Genomic DNA, 12,915 nt, shown 5'->3' with positions numbered 1-12,915 from the left:
GTCGAAACACCAAATACTTACAAACATTTGGCTTGCACTGCTCCTTCTTGGCACTTTCAGCAGCAGCCTCATGTAGGGTTGCCAACATTCCATCCCAGCAATACGGAACTGTCGGACCCCCCCCCCCCTCCCGCGGCGGGGCGGGGGGGTATGATATTATTATTTTTTACATTCAACTCTAAAAAATGTGTTATGTTATTCCCTTTACAGTGTTTATTTTCTGTTTTCATAACTAGCTGGTATTGCCATTTCCCTTGATATAGAAACATTTCACATAATATTGAAAGGTTTGAAAATGCGTGATTTGAATCTGGTCTTTCAAATGTGACTTTGAAAATAATCACACACCAAAGAAGATGGCATAACTGCTGTAAATTGTAGTGCACATACATGTACAGACAGATTTGATAAGATAATACTTTGGGTGTGTTATTATGTGGTCCATGGACAAAAATGAGTTTATTACGCCCGCATCACCGTCTCCCTCTCTTTCATGCTCACGTCATGCGCTCATTTTTCCACATGAGTGATTGTGGCACACCACACGCTGCCAGAGAATATAGCCACGCCCACCTGAGAGTCTCACACACACACACACACACACACACACACACACACACACACACACACACGCTCTGTGCTCTCGTGTGCTGCGACACGCCGGCACCCCCAGGGTCCTAGCGCCCTTCGTGTTATCTCATACAGCACACAAACACACAGGCAAGCAGACAGACAGGTCACAATATATATGCCTCTTCCCTTAAACCCGGGACAAGTGGCGTCCCGTACGGGACACGTCTCTTTTGACCCAAATACGGGATGTCCCGGCTAATACGGGACTGTTGGCAACCCTAGCCTCATGCCATCATTATATGCTACCTTGAGTTTCTGCATACTTCTACTTTTGTAGCGCCGCCACAAGTGGGCAGTATACCCGTACACGTATTGGTGTACAAAACGTTTCAAACAGAGTAATCTTCACAGACGATGAGCACATACTAAATTTACGTATCAACATATTAGCCTGAGCGTACATCATTCTGTATTGTCGTTGAATGTCCCTATCATCAGACAGGTCATCGGTCAGATAGTGTCCTAAGTATTTAACCTCTCCACATGATTTAAGGACAGTACCAGAGAGAAAGAAGGCAGGGAATGACAATTTATTATCTTCCTTGGTTCTGACTATCATGACATTACTCTTTTTCCCATTAAATTTAATATCGAAATCAGAGCCATATTGAGAGCATATTCTTAGTAACTCTTGAAAGCCAGCACTATATGGACACAGGATAACCAGATCATCTGCGTACATCAGGTGATTTATAATGGTATCACCAACCATGCAGCCTGTCCTGCAGCTGTTTAGCCGGATGGAAAGCTCATCCATGTAAATATTGTAGAGAAAGCGGGATAAAATGCTCCCCTGTTTTACTTTATTTACGTATTACATACGTTAAATGGAGCAGATGTGGAGTCACCCCATTTCTCATCGACTGATGTGAGTACCAAAAAACCAGGATTCTCACGAGATGAGGGAACCCCTCTGTCTTGCAGTTTATAAAATAATTTTTCGTGGTTTACACGATCAAAGGCCTTAGAGGCATCAATAAAACACATAAACATTGTAGAATTGTGTCTGTTATACAGATCTAAAATTTATTTTAAAGCAAAAATACACATATCTGTGCCATGTTTAGGTTTAAAACCAAATTGATTGTCAGCGGTCAGGATGAACTGTTCCAGCCTATTCAGTATCGTCCTCTCCAAAACCTTGGATAAGATGCTGGCCAAAGCTATAGGCCGGTAGTTGTCCGAACTGTTGATTTTACCAGATTTGTCTTTAATAATGGGCTTTAATAAAACAGATAAAATAGAGTCAGGTAAAATACCATGAACAAAAAGTCCTGTAAAACAAATGCCCAATAGGGGACAGAGTTTTCTGCTCGCAAGTTTTAAATGCTCTGCAGATATATTATCCATGCCACATGCTTTGTTGTCTTTTAGCATCCTAATTGCATCATATATTTCTTGTGAGGAGACGATCACATCCTCTTCAATGTCAATGTTGCCCACTGTGAAGATGAACAGCTCATAATAATGTTTCCTCCATAGCTGAGAGATTTCCTCTGGGCCGCTGACACCATCAATATTGGTTGGTAGTGAGGTTTTACAATTATTAATTTGTTTAATTTCTTTCCAGAATTCATTAGTACTATTGCTTTGTAGCTTCCTTGCAAGAGAATCAGACCTCATCGTATTTTCATTTCTCTTAATGAAGCGTAGAGCATATTTAAAACTTGCATTTGCTTGTTTTTTATAATCAAATAAGGGGCCATACTTATCTCTGCCTGACTCAACCCATACTTTGAAAGCCCTTCTAGCCTCAGCATGAAGCTCTTCCACATAATCATTCCAGCCTGGCTTGGCTTGTGTGGCCTGGTCTTACGCAAAGGCTTGCTGGCGACAAGGAGGGATTTCACAATATTATCATACAGGGAGCACAGTTCAATACCATGTTGGGGGCTCTTACAGTTAATATCACGACATGCGATGGCATCTTTTGGTAGTTTAATATTACGATAATATTACGACAGTATGCATAGTTAATCGCGTGTCCTACAGTATGTCAGAGAGTGCATCCAACATTGCATATGTGTTCCTCAATGATATAAATATTGTCTGACGTCAGTCTCACTCAGTCCTACAGGCTTTGTGCCATCTAAACCTCAGAAACAGTCTCACTCAGTCCTACAGGCTTTGTGCCATCTAAACCTCAAAAACAGTCTCACTCAGTCCTACAGGCTTTGTGCCATCTAAACCTCAAAAACAGGGAAACAATGATGCTGATTCTGTTGGAAATCAAATGTTTCCTGCCAGAGTTGAAGTCATTGCACTGGATCTTGAAGATGCACACAGTTGCGCAGTTGCAGTTGCACAATTCAAATTAAATTCCAAGATTCCTGTATTTTGTGGTCTTTCATTTGTCTGAACTCCTAACTGATAATGTGTCTTTAATCTGCAGATCTCCAATAACCTGTTTGAAACTAACATGGCGGAGAGCTCAGAGAGGAGACGCAACCAGAACTACTTCATGGAAATGATGAGTCTTGACGGCATGTACGACTACATGACCTATGTTGGTAAGTGGTGGTGACGATGCCAAGAGATCCTCTAGGAAGGGATTATTATTAAACTGATACTGCAATATGATGGAGTGGTGGTGGTGGAAGTCTTCAGCGGCAGCTTAAAGGAGAATTTTGTTTTCTTTTAACCTGGACCCCTCTCCTCACATTAATTATGATCTGACGACTCACCCAGCGATCTCCGCGGCGTTTCTGGCCGTCCTAGCGTTGTTTTGAGATCAATAGCGTCCAAGCCAGTCGTAAAATGGAGCTCCGAGGGGGCCAAGTGGCAGCCTGTCTTTCCTGCATCTAAATAGCCAGTTTTATTCCCGTTTTCGCCACATATCGTCATAATCTCATCCCTCAACAACCACCAGACTGATATTCCCCACCCGGGGCGGTTTCCTGGTGTCTCCCAGGGATCAAATTACCTCATTCGTGATCTCGGTCACCAAGTCTCGTCAAGTCCCGCGATACTTTCCTGCCGGCTGGCCAGATCTCAAAACAACGCTAGGATGGCCAGAAACGCCGCGGAGATTGCTGGGTGAGTCGTCAGATCATAATTAATGTGAGGAGAGGGGTCCAGGTTAAAAAAAAACGAAATTCTCCTTTAACTAGATTTCTTGCAAGGGACTTAACGCTTTTTGCCCTTTCCTTTTTGTTCAGTATCCCAAAATAGTCCAATAAGGATCATTGACTGTATAATTTATGGTCGACGCATCGCCGCTTCCTACCACTATGCAGAAGTGAAGCCAAAATATATTGTTTCAGCGAGCTGCCATCTTGCTTGTGTGACGTCGTCTGGGGCCCGACGTGTCCACAGTAGTCGGGCGGAGCCCCCTCAGCCATGCCTCCATCTGACAGAGGTTTGAGAGTGGTTATCACAACTGTCAATCAGCCCTTTTAATATCATCAAATAATACATTGAAATCAAACTTCTCAGACAAATTAGCACTTGAACATTTAGCGTGATAAACATTTTTATACAAAAGGGAGTAAGTGGTTTCTGCGATTTTGGTCATGTTTTTGGTTACACTCGGGCAATTGTGAAGTCACTGATGATGTCACCATGTCTATGACATCATCAGTGATGCCACTCGAGCACTCGATGTCATCAGTGATGGTAAGTGGGCTCTGTCTGCGATTTTGGTCCGCGAACTCGAGCAATTGTGATTGTAGGGGAAGTAGTAGCTTCCGCTTAATATGTGCTGGATCATTTAAATCGGAACTCGCCACAGGTGATGGATAAGAACCACGGGGATGTCTTTAAGGCTTTATTGGGCAATTTGGCTGGTTGTAAGGCTGATCGGCTGATCTAGTAGTTGGCAGTCGAACAGCAGTTGCAGTGACATCATCGATGACCTCACAGTTGAGTAGCACCGATGACGGTGGTCCAGTCCATGATATCAGCTCGTTAGGTCGCGGGTTCGCATCTGGTCCGTGGGTGTTCCAATGTGTATGGCCTCACCAGTCAGTATGAGGGCCTTTTCTACAGTGATGTCACTGATGATGTCACAATATCTGATGTCATCAGTGATGCGAAGTTGAGCAATTGTGCGCTGCAGACCAGCCACAAGGAAGCGATCAAGATGGTTTGGCTTTTATACAGTCTATATGATAGGGATCCAATGTTGCAGTTGATCTCATATTCATATATTTTTACGTGTTTCATTATTTATGTACATAAATACTTAGCTGCTTGTAACATGTTGATGGGTGACTGTTGATTCAGATTTAGACATAGGCTTCATTTTTTCAAGAGCGCTGGCTCTTGTCCAGTGCTAAAGCAGCCTCAGCCTGGCTCTTGTCCAGTGCTAAAGCAGCCTCAGCCTGGCTCTTGTCCAGTGCTAAAGCAGCCTCAGCCTGACTCTTGTCCAGTGCTAAAGCAGCCTCAGCCTGGCTCTTGTCCAGTGCTAAAGCAGCCTCAGCCTGGCTCTTGTCCAGTGCTAAAGCAGCCTCAGCCTGGCTCTTGTCCAGTGCTAAAGCAGCCTCAGCCTGGCTCTTGTCCAGTGCTAAAGCAGCCTCAGCCTGGCTCTTGTCCAGTGCTAAAGCAGCCTCAGCCTGGCTCTTGTCCAGTGCTAAAGCAGCCTCAGCCTCACTGATGTTTTGACCGACAGGCCGAGTGGTTTTCCACATGCCGGACTGGCTGCATCACATCATGGCCGCCGGGAGAATCCTCTTCAAGAACACGTTTGAAGCCTACATGGACCAGCACATGCAGACCAAACTGGAGCAGATCCTCCAGGAGCACCGCATGGTCTCCCTCATCACCCAGCTCAGAGGTTTGTTTCTTTGTTTATTCAAAAGGATCCCCATTAGCTGATGCCTAGGCATCAGCTAGTCTTCCTGGGGTCCCGCACAACAAGTACAGTACATGTCATACAAAAAATGAAATATAATAATAATAATAATAATAATGACGAAGAGGCGGGTTACTTACATCAACAACAACATTACACAACACTCCCCGCCGTCAGGTGAAAAGAAGCGGCTGGCAACTGCACATGTATCGGAGGAAGCATGTGTGTGTCGACAGCTCTCCCCAGATCGGCAGAGGGGGTAGCGACCGTGGGAGCACGGGGAATTGGCCAAGTACAATTGGGGAGACAATGGTGAAAAATCAGAATAAAAAATAAAATAAAAACAGTTGCCAATTAATTTTCTGTCGATGAACTAATCGATTGACTAATGGTTGCAGCTGTAGTGTGTGTGCTCCATCTTGTACTTGGATTTGAAGATTTCCAAAGCTTCCTTGATTACAAGAGGAAGTTGGTTCAAGATAGGGAGCTCGCCTTTTTCTGCACCACCACCCTGTTTCCTTCCCCTGACTCCACCAAGGCTTTGTCTGCTTCTCCCAGTCATCATCACAAGACCTTCAGGATCATCACTGACCCTTTGCTGCTGTCAAAGCCACGACATTTAACTTCCAGCCACAGGACATTTAACCTCCAGGACATTTAACCTCCAGCCACAGGACATTTAACCTCCAGCCACAGGACATTTAACCTCCAGGACATTTAACCTCCAGCCACAGGACATTTAACCTCCAGCCACAGGACATTTAACCTCCAGCCACAGGACATTTAACCTCCAGGACATTTAACCTCCAGCCACAGGACATTTAACCTCCAGCCACAGGACATTTAACCTCCAGCCACAGGACATTTAACCTCCAGGACATTTAACCTCCAGCCACAGGACATTTAACCTCCAGCCACAGGACATTTAACCTCCAGCCACAGGACATTTAACCTCCAGCCACAGGACATTTAACCTCCAGCCACAGGACATTTAACCTCCAGCCACAGGACATTTAACCTCCAGCCACAGGACATTTAACCTCCAGCCACAGGACATTTAACCTCCAGGACATTTAACCTCCAGCCACAGGACATTTAACCTCCAGCCACAGGACATTTAACCTCCAGCCACAGGACATTTAACCTCCAGCCACAGGACATTTAACCTCCAGCCACAGGACATTTAACCTCCAGCCACAGCCACACGGCTATTGTAGTTGGGTCATAGCCAGGGTGGGACATTAACCTCACCAGCAGCCACCTTCTAAATGCCGGTTACTTTTGGCTGTGATGAGTCAACTCTGTCAGCTAATTTGGCAGGTAACCGTGCATCATTTGGATGTCCTCATCAATTCTAAAAAACTTGGAATTGTGAAAGTGGCTGGTGGATTTTGAGATGTACCAGCCAAAAAAAAAGTGAGGTGGCTTGTCAAAATACTTCCAATAACATTTCGATATTAATATTTGTGTAAATTTCTCCTCCTACTTTCCATGGAGGAGAGAAGCCTCAGCCCGTAACTAGGAGTTATGAAGAGACTGACTGACATGGTTTTTCTCTCTACCTGCATTCTTATTGTGGCCTCTTCCTGCAGATGCTGTGTTCTGTGAGAGCTGTGAGGAGCGAACACCAGAGGACAAACACATCAGAGCCAAGCAGGCGTTTGAGGAGATGATGAAATATTTACCAGGTCAGTTTGAGCGCTGACCGACCTCTCATCATCCATGACCCTGATTATGTTGTCGTAGAAGTACTTACTGCCACTGTGAGTGGGCGTCCGGGTAGTGGAGCGGTAGATTCCCTGCCTACCAACACGAGGGTCGCAGGTTTGAGCCCCAGGGTGTTGCCTCCGGCTTGGCCGGGCATGCATACAGGCACAATTGGCCGTGTCTGCGGGTGGGAAGCCGGATTAAGGGGTACGTATGTGTCCTGGTCACTGCACTATTGCCTCCTCTGGTCGGTTGGGATGCCTGTTCAGGGGGAGGGGAATTGGGGGAAATAGCGTGATCCTCCCAAGCGCTGCATCCTGCGGGTGAAACTCCTCGCTGAAGAAAGAAGCGGCTGGTGACTGCACATGTATCGGAGGAAGCATGAAGCATGAGTCAATGTCTCGTCATAAACGCTGGTGTAGCTGTCTGGGGGTGTGGTCAGGGTGGGGTAAATCCCCCCGTTTTCCCCATTCAGCAAAGTTAGCATTTAGCTGCTAGCCCAGCTCAGGCAGACACCATCAGGGATTTAACCCCTGCAGTAAATGCACATCTGAACAGACGTCTATGTACCTGCTCTAGAATCCCCAATCCTGTAGTGTAGAGCCGCAGCACCGTCCTTTGGTGAGTCAACCCATTGAGATATAGGCAAGGTTTTACTAGCCTGGGTAAACCCAGCCTCCACGTGACCTCTATGTGCTATCAGCCACGAAGAAGTTACGCTGCTACAGGCATAGCCTGTGACGTCACATTGAAGGCTGGGTTTACCCAGGCTAGGGTTTTACCCCACTCGTGCGCCAGCCTAGTAACATTTTGTGGGCGTTCCCACACAGACCGACCACTATTCTAAAGCATGGGCCCCATTCTACCCTAAAGCATGGCACCCATTCTATCCTATATTTTCTATATTTCTCTTATGACTGTTCAATGTGCTATTATTACTACTGTAATTTGCTACTGTTGTGTCAGCTAGCCCTCCTCTCCATGTTCTCTCCACATACTCTCATACTCCCCCTGCTCTCCCTCCCCACCTCCTCCCCTTCCTGAACTCCCCCCCCCCACACTATTCTAAAGCATGGCACCCATTCTCTTTCTCTTCCCCCCTTCCCCTGCTCCTTCCCCACCTCTCCTTCCTTGTCCTCTCCTCCCCCACATTTCATATCCCCTCCCCACCTCCTCCCTCTCCCTGCGCTCTCCTCCCCCACGTCCCCCCGCTCTCCCTCCCCCCTCCCTTCTCCTGCTCTCCCCTCTGCTCTATCCTGTATTTCTGTATTTTCTATATTTCTCTATCAATTGTTCAATGTGTTATCATTGCTACTGTAATTTGCTACTGTTGTGTCAGCTAGAATTAGCTAGACATATTTTATGTGAAGCCCTCTGGGACATGCTTGTGAATTAGGGCTATACAAATAAACTTGACTTGACTTGACTATCTATAACAACCAGCGTGAGTGAGTGTGTGTGTGTGTGTGTGTGTGTGTGTGTGTGTGGGTGGGTGGCCTCATGTGTGTGTTGTTTGTTGTCGTGTGACAGATAAAGATGGGTTTGTCTTCTACATTGTACACGCTTCCTCCTGGACAACTCTTCAGGCTCACACATCTTGCCTTGCTCTCTAAGCCCTGTCTGTATCCTGTAAGCCGCTCCTTCCTCATTGTCCTCAGATAATGTGTGGCTGTACCCAAACACACCCTGCCAAGGATTTCAACGGAAGAGAGAGGACTTGGCTCATGTAGGAAAGAGATTGTGCTGACATGTCCACCAAACTGAGTGTGTGTGTGTGTGTGTGTGTGTGTGTGTGTGTGTGTGTGTGTGTGTGTGTGTGTGTGTGTGTGTGTGTGCGCGCGCGCGTGCGTATGTGCGTGCGTGCGTGTGTCATTTCAGACTTTGTCGGGAAGTGCATTGGCGAAGAAGCTAAATTGGAGGGCATCCGGCTTCTCTTCGAGGGTATCCAGCAGCCTCTCCTCAACAAGCAGGTAAAGGCCGAGCCAGAGGACTGTAGCTAAGCTCCACCCCCCTAACTTGGCATTGTGACGTCATGTGTGATGTCATGTGTGATGTCATGTGTCCCCTCAGATGACCTACGTGCTGCTGGACATCGCCATGCAGGAGCTGTTTCCTGAACTGGGCAAGGTAAACAGCCCACAGTGTATACTGTAGGAATAACACAGGAAGACACGGCTTGACCTGTGTTATGTTCAGTGACGTATGGGAGTGTGTGTGTGTGTGTGTGTGTGTGTGTGTGTGTGTGTACATGCTTTTTCTGGTGTAGGTTTTAATTTGTGCACTGGCCTAATGATTGCTTATTTGCAGATTTGACTAGACATGGATAAAATAAATGTTTAAGTCGGGTAACACGTTATATTAAGGTACACTATTCACCATTAATTAGCTGTTTATTAGTAGCATATTGGCTGTTTATTACTAATTTTAAAGCACTTATTAATGCCTTGGTCTGCATGACCATATCTCCAACTACTAGGTCATTAACTAAGAGTTTCCCCTCAATAATTACTAATTACTGCTTGTTGATAGTAAGTAAGTTGTTGTACATGAATTACGATGTTAATTTGTTTTAGTGGTACTACCATCTTATGAGGCCCACACTGAGCAAAACATATTAAGATTGTTATTAAGTGCTTTATAATGATTAATAAACAGCCAATATGTTATGAATATGCATGCCAATAAACAACTAGTTAATGGTGAATATTTGTACCTTAATATAAAGTGTTAGCTTTAGTTTATTACTAAATCCATCTATACCATAACTCTAAAAAGGATGTGAATGGACCTGTATGTGCATTTATGTAAATCAAGTTGGATTTTATTTATATCACAATTCAGCAGTGTCGCCCCAAAACGAGCTTACTTAAAACCAGACCAGCAGCATGAAAAAGAACGCTGAGAAGAAGCGGACACGTCGTGTTTAAATGGTGTATAAAATATAGTTAAAAACAAGTTATTCAGCTTATCCAGGTTTGTGTGTGTCTATACCACCGTCCATATGCATGTTTAGATTGGGATGTCTGTGTACATTGAGGGAGGGAGTGTTGCATGATAGTTTCCGGACATCAGTTACTCGGGGGCGGGGCTAAAATAGATTCTAATTGAGTTTTCTCTCCGACAGCATCCGGTGACTAAACAGGCTCATCTGCTCAGATGTCTGTTCATTAGAGCTCAAACAGAACATGCTATGTACCGTCCCAGGATGCATCAATGGAGACAGCGTAGCTAATACATCTTAGAATACGAGGAGACTGTGGGAGTTGTTAGAAAAACTGAAACTCCTGTCAGAACCAGAACAGTTCCCAAACCAAAACCTCCGCTGCAGCCGCCAAAACCACTGGAGTTTAAGCTCAGCAGGACTCCACTCCAGATCCCTGTTTCACAAACACAACTGGACCAGATCTGGGTTCACATTGTTTACAGGAAGAGCTGACTGACCGCAGCTTTGTCAGTTTGCCTCACAATATTTAGGCATCTCCAGGAGATGCAATATAGTGGGAAGAAGAATGCTTACGATATTTCTTTTCACAGCTGTATTTAAGTTGCATATTCTGTCTCCACTCAGCTATTCTGTAACTTTCAATTGTGCTAAATGTGCATAATCATGTGAACGTGTTACTTACATAATATTCCTACGCAGTCTGGAAAAGTATGGAATTAGATGTTAGTCAATTCCAGGTCTGGATAAGTATGGAAACATGTGTTTCCAGGCTAGTGTTTTCTAAAAGTGACTGAACACACACACTCCTACGTTGAGCTGAGTGCCTTCTAACTGTACCAAAATCCTGACCTCCACGACCAATCGGCCTATCTGCCGGAATTATGCAATACACTGTAATGCAACAGTATCTAAAAAAAATATATATAATCAATGAATTATTATCATAATAAAATGCTGTGCATTGAACTTGTCCGGGTTTGGTGTTAATTGTAGTAGCTAGCTACAATCTCCTGGCAATTATTTGAAAACTTAATAGCACACATAGGCCGAATCTAATATGGTTGTCTTTTTAAGACTTTTCTTAGATTTGGATTTTGGATATGGTGATACTGATATGGCATAAGTATTATCTCTTCCTGTTTTTAAAGGCTGCATCGCAGTAAAGCCATTGGCTGAATGCCAAAAATCGGGGTGTTTTCGAAAAGCAGAATGCCTCCAAACAGTGGCTGGTTTCCTGCCAAAGCAGCTGGCCTAGTTAGCAGACAGAGAAACCCTACCTGTGTATAGTCTAACCTGTGTATGCCCTGGTGCTCTTTTCCCACCCAGCTGCTGGTCTGAACAGGCCAAACCCAGTAATCGATGCTTGTTGTTGTACGGTAGTGGAGTCAGCGCTGTTACGTTTCCCAGGACCAGAGGGTGACTTGAATTTAAACGTGGCTTTTGAATGTGCAACGAAGGGACATTTTTTTACATTTGACATTCGAGTACAAAATCCTCACAGTCGAGAGACCGTTGTGAGGGGGCGTGGTGCGTTCTCAAAAGTAAACGGCAGCACAAAGCACAGAGTCTGAGGAAGATTCTGGAAACTGTCGACTGTGTTTGGGCTCTAAATACACTTTCAATCAACTTTTCTCTTCCCCCATTTGAATGGCTTGCACTTTATCACATTTTAAATGACCTAAAATTAAAATTAAATTAATAAAATTCAAAAGCTATGAGGACAGATGGTTGATGGCTAATGTGTTTTCTCCGCAGCAAGGACCGAAGGAGCCATGAAGCGAGTGGACCAGAGGATCTACTAAATATACTCGCTGTCTCATATCCCGGCTTATGGAAGTGCAATACTTAACAAATGCCACTGTCTCTGGGACTATCTCAACATTCCAATGTATATTACTGACTAATAAAGAGATCTATTTATTGAGTTAAGTTGTTTGGTGTCTGCTGTGGTTTCTGTCCAAATCAACGACTTCAAGTTGAAGAGTTCAATTCCAGAACATACTGTAAGACATCTGCTTTTATAATAGCCAAAATCCTTAAAGTCGAACTGAACTCGTTCGTCACGTGCGTCGGAGTCCGTTTCAGACTGAAAACATAACTTGTCTGAGATGACAGGTTGAGAGGCGGGTCATAGTAGCATGTCGATGATTTTATTTGACAATTCTGGGGACTGGATTGGGCTTTGGCCAATACTGGCGTGTTCCGCCTCCAAATCGAGTGGGATTCAGCGTATTGTGGCGCTCTCCTCGGGAAGAGCCTGCTGACGCGAGGTTAGTGGCTGAGTGGAGCTCAAATAAAATAAAAGTCATTTTTGGGTTCAGCTCCACTTTAAAGGAAGTTTTCCCTCCTGTTCTCCCCAATTGTACTTGGCCATTTCGCCCTGCTGTCCCAGTCATTGCTCCACCCCCTCTGCCGTTCTGGGGAGAGTTGTAGCCTAGCACATGCTTTGCTTTCTCTGATATATGTGCAGTCGCCAGCTGCTTCTTTTCACCTGACAGTGAGGAGTTTCACCGGCAGGACGTAGCATGTGGGAGCATCACGCTATTTCCGCTCAGTTCCCCTCTAACCCAAACAGGCGCCCCGACCGTCCAGAGTAGGCACTCGTGCAGCAACCGGGACACAAACCCTTAATGTGGCTTCCCACCCGCAGACACGGCCAATCGTGTCTGTATGGCCGCCCCGAACAAGCCGGAGGTAACACGGGGGCTCGAACGTGTGACCCTAGGCATGGAATGTACCATTGCATTGCACTACCCTTTATTTCTGTTTTCCAAAAACGCATCCGTTTTGCATTCATGCAGTGTCAGATCCATATTCGAATTACATTTGTTTCCATCTG

General features: G+C 45.1%; 1 protein-coding gene across 3 annotated transcripts in view; it reads left to right on the top strand.

Annotated features, from left to right (window-relative positions):
* Positions 1-11,993, top strand: part of snx14 (sorting nexin 14) — a 38,188-nt gene extending 26,195 nt beyond the window's left edge. For all 3 annotated transcript variants that reach the window (XM_083643210.1, XM_083643208.1, XM_083643209.1), the window contains 6 exons: positions 3,026-3,143; positions 5,243-5,407; positions 7,018-7,113; positions 9,011-9,102; positions 9,203-9,259; positions 11,832-11,993. In XM_083643210.1, coding sequence (XP_083499336.1) covers positions 3,026-3,143; positions 5,243-5,407; positions 7,018-7,113; positions 9,011-9,102; positions 9,203-9,259; positions 11,832-11,852 — 549 coding nt within the window. In that variant the 3' untranslated portion in view covers positions 11,853-11,993. The remainder of the gene's footprint in view (positions 1-3,025; positions 3,144-5,242; positions 5,408-7,017; positions 7,114-9,010; positions 9,103-9,202; positions 9,260-11,831) is intronic.
* The last annotated feature ends 922 nt before the right edge of the window (positions 11,994-12,915 follow it).

Source organism: Poromitra crassiceps (genome assembly GCF_964638095.1).
Source record: "Poromitra crassiceps genome assembly, chromosome: 9".
NCBI classification, from domain to species: Eukaryota; Metazoa; Chordata; class Actinopteri; order Beryciformes; family Melamphaidae; genus Poromitra; species Poromitra crassiceps.
This window is presented reverse-complemented; position numbering and strand designations above follow the sequence as displayed.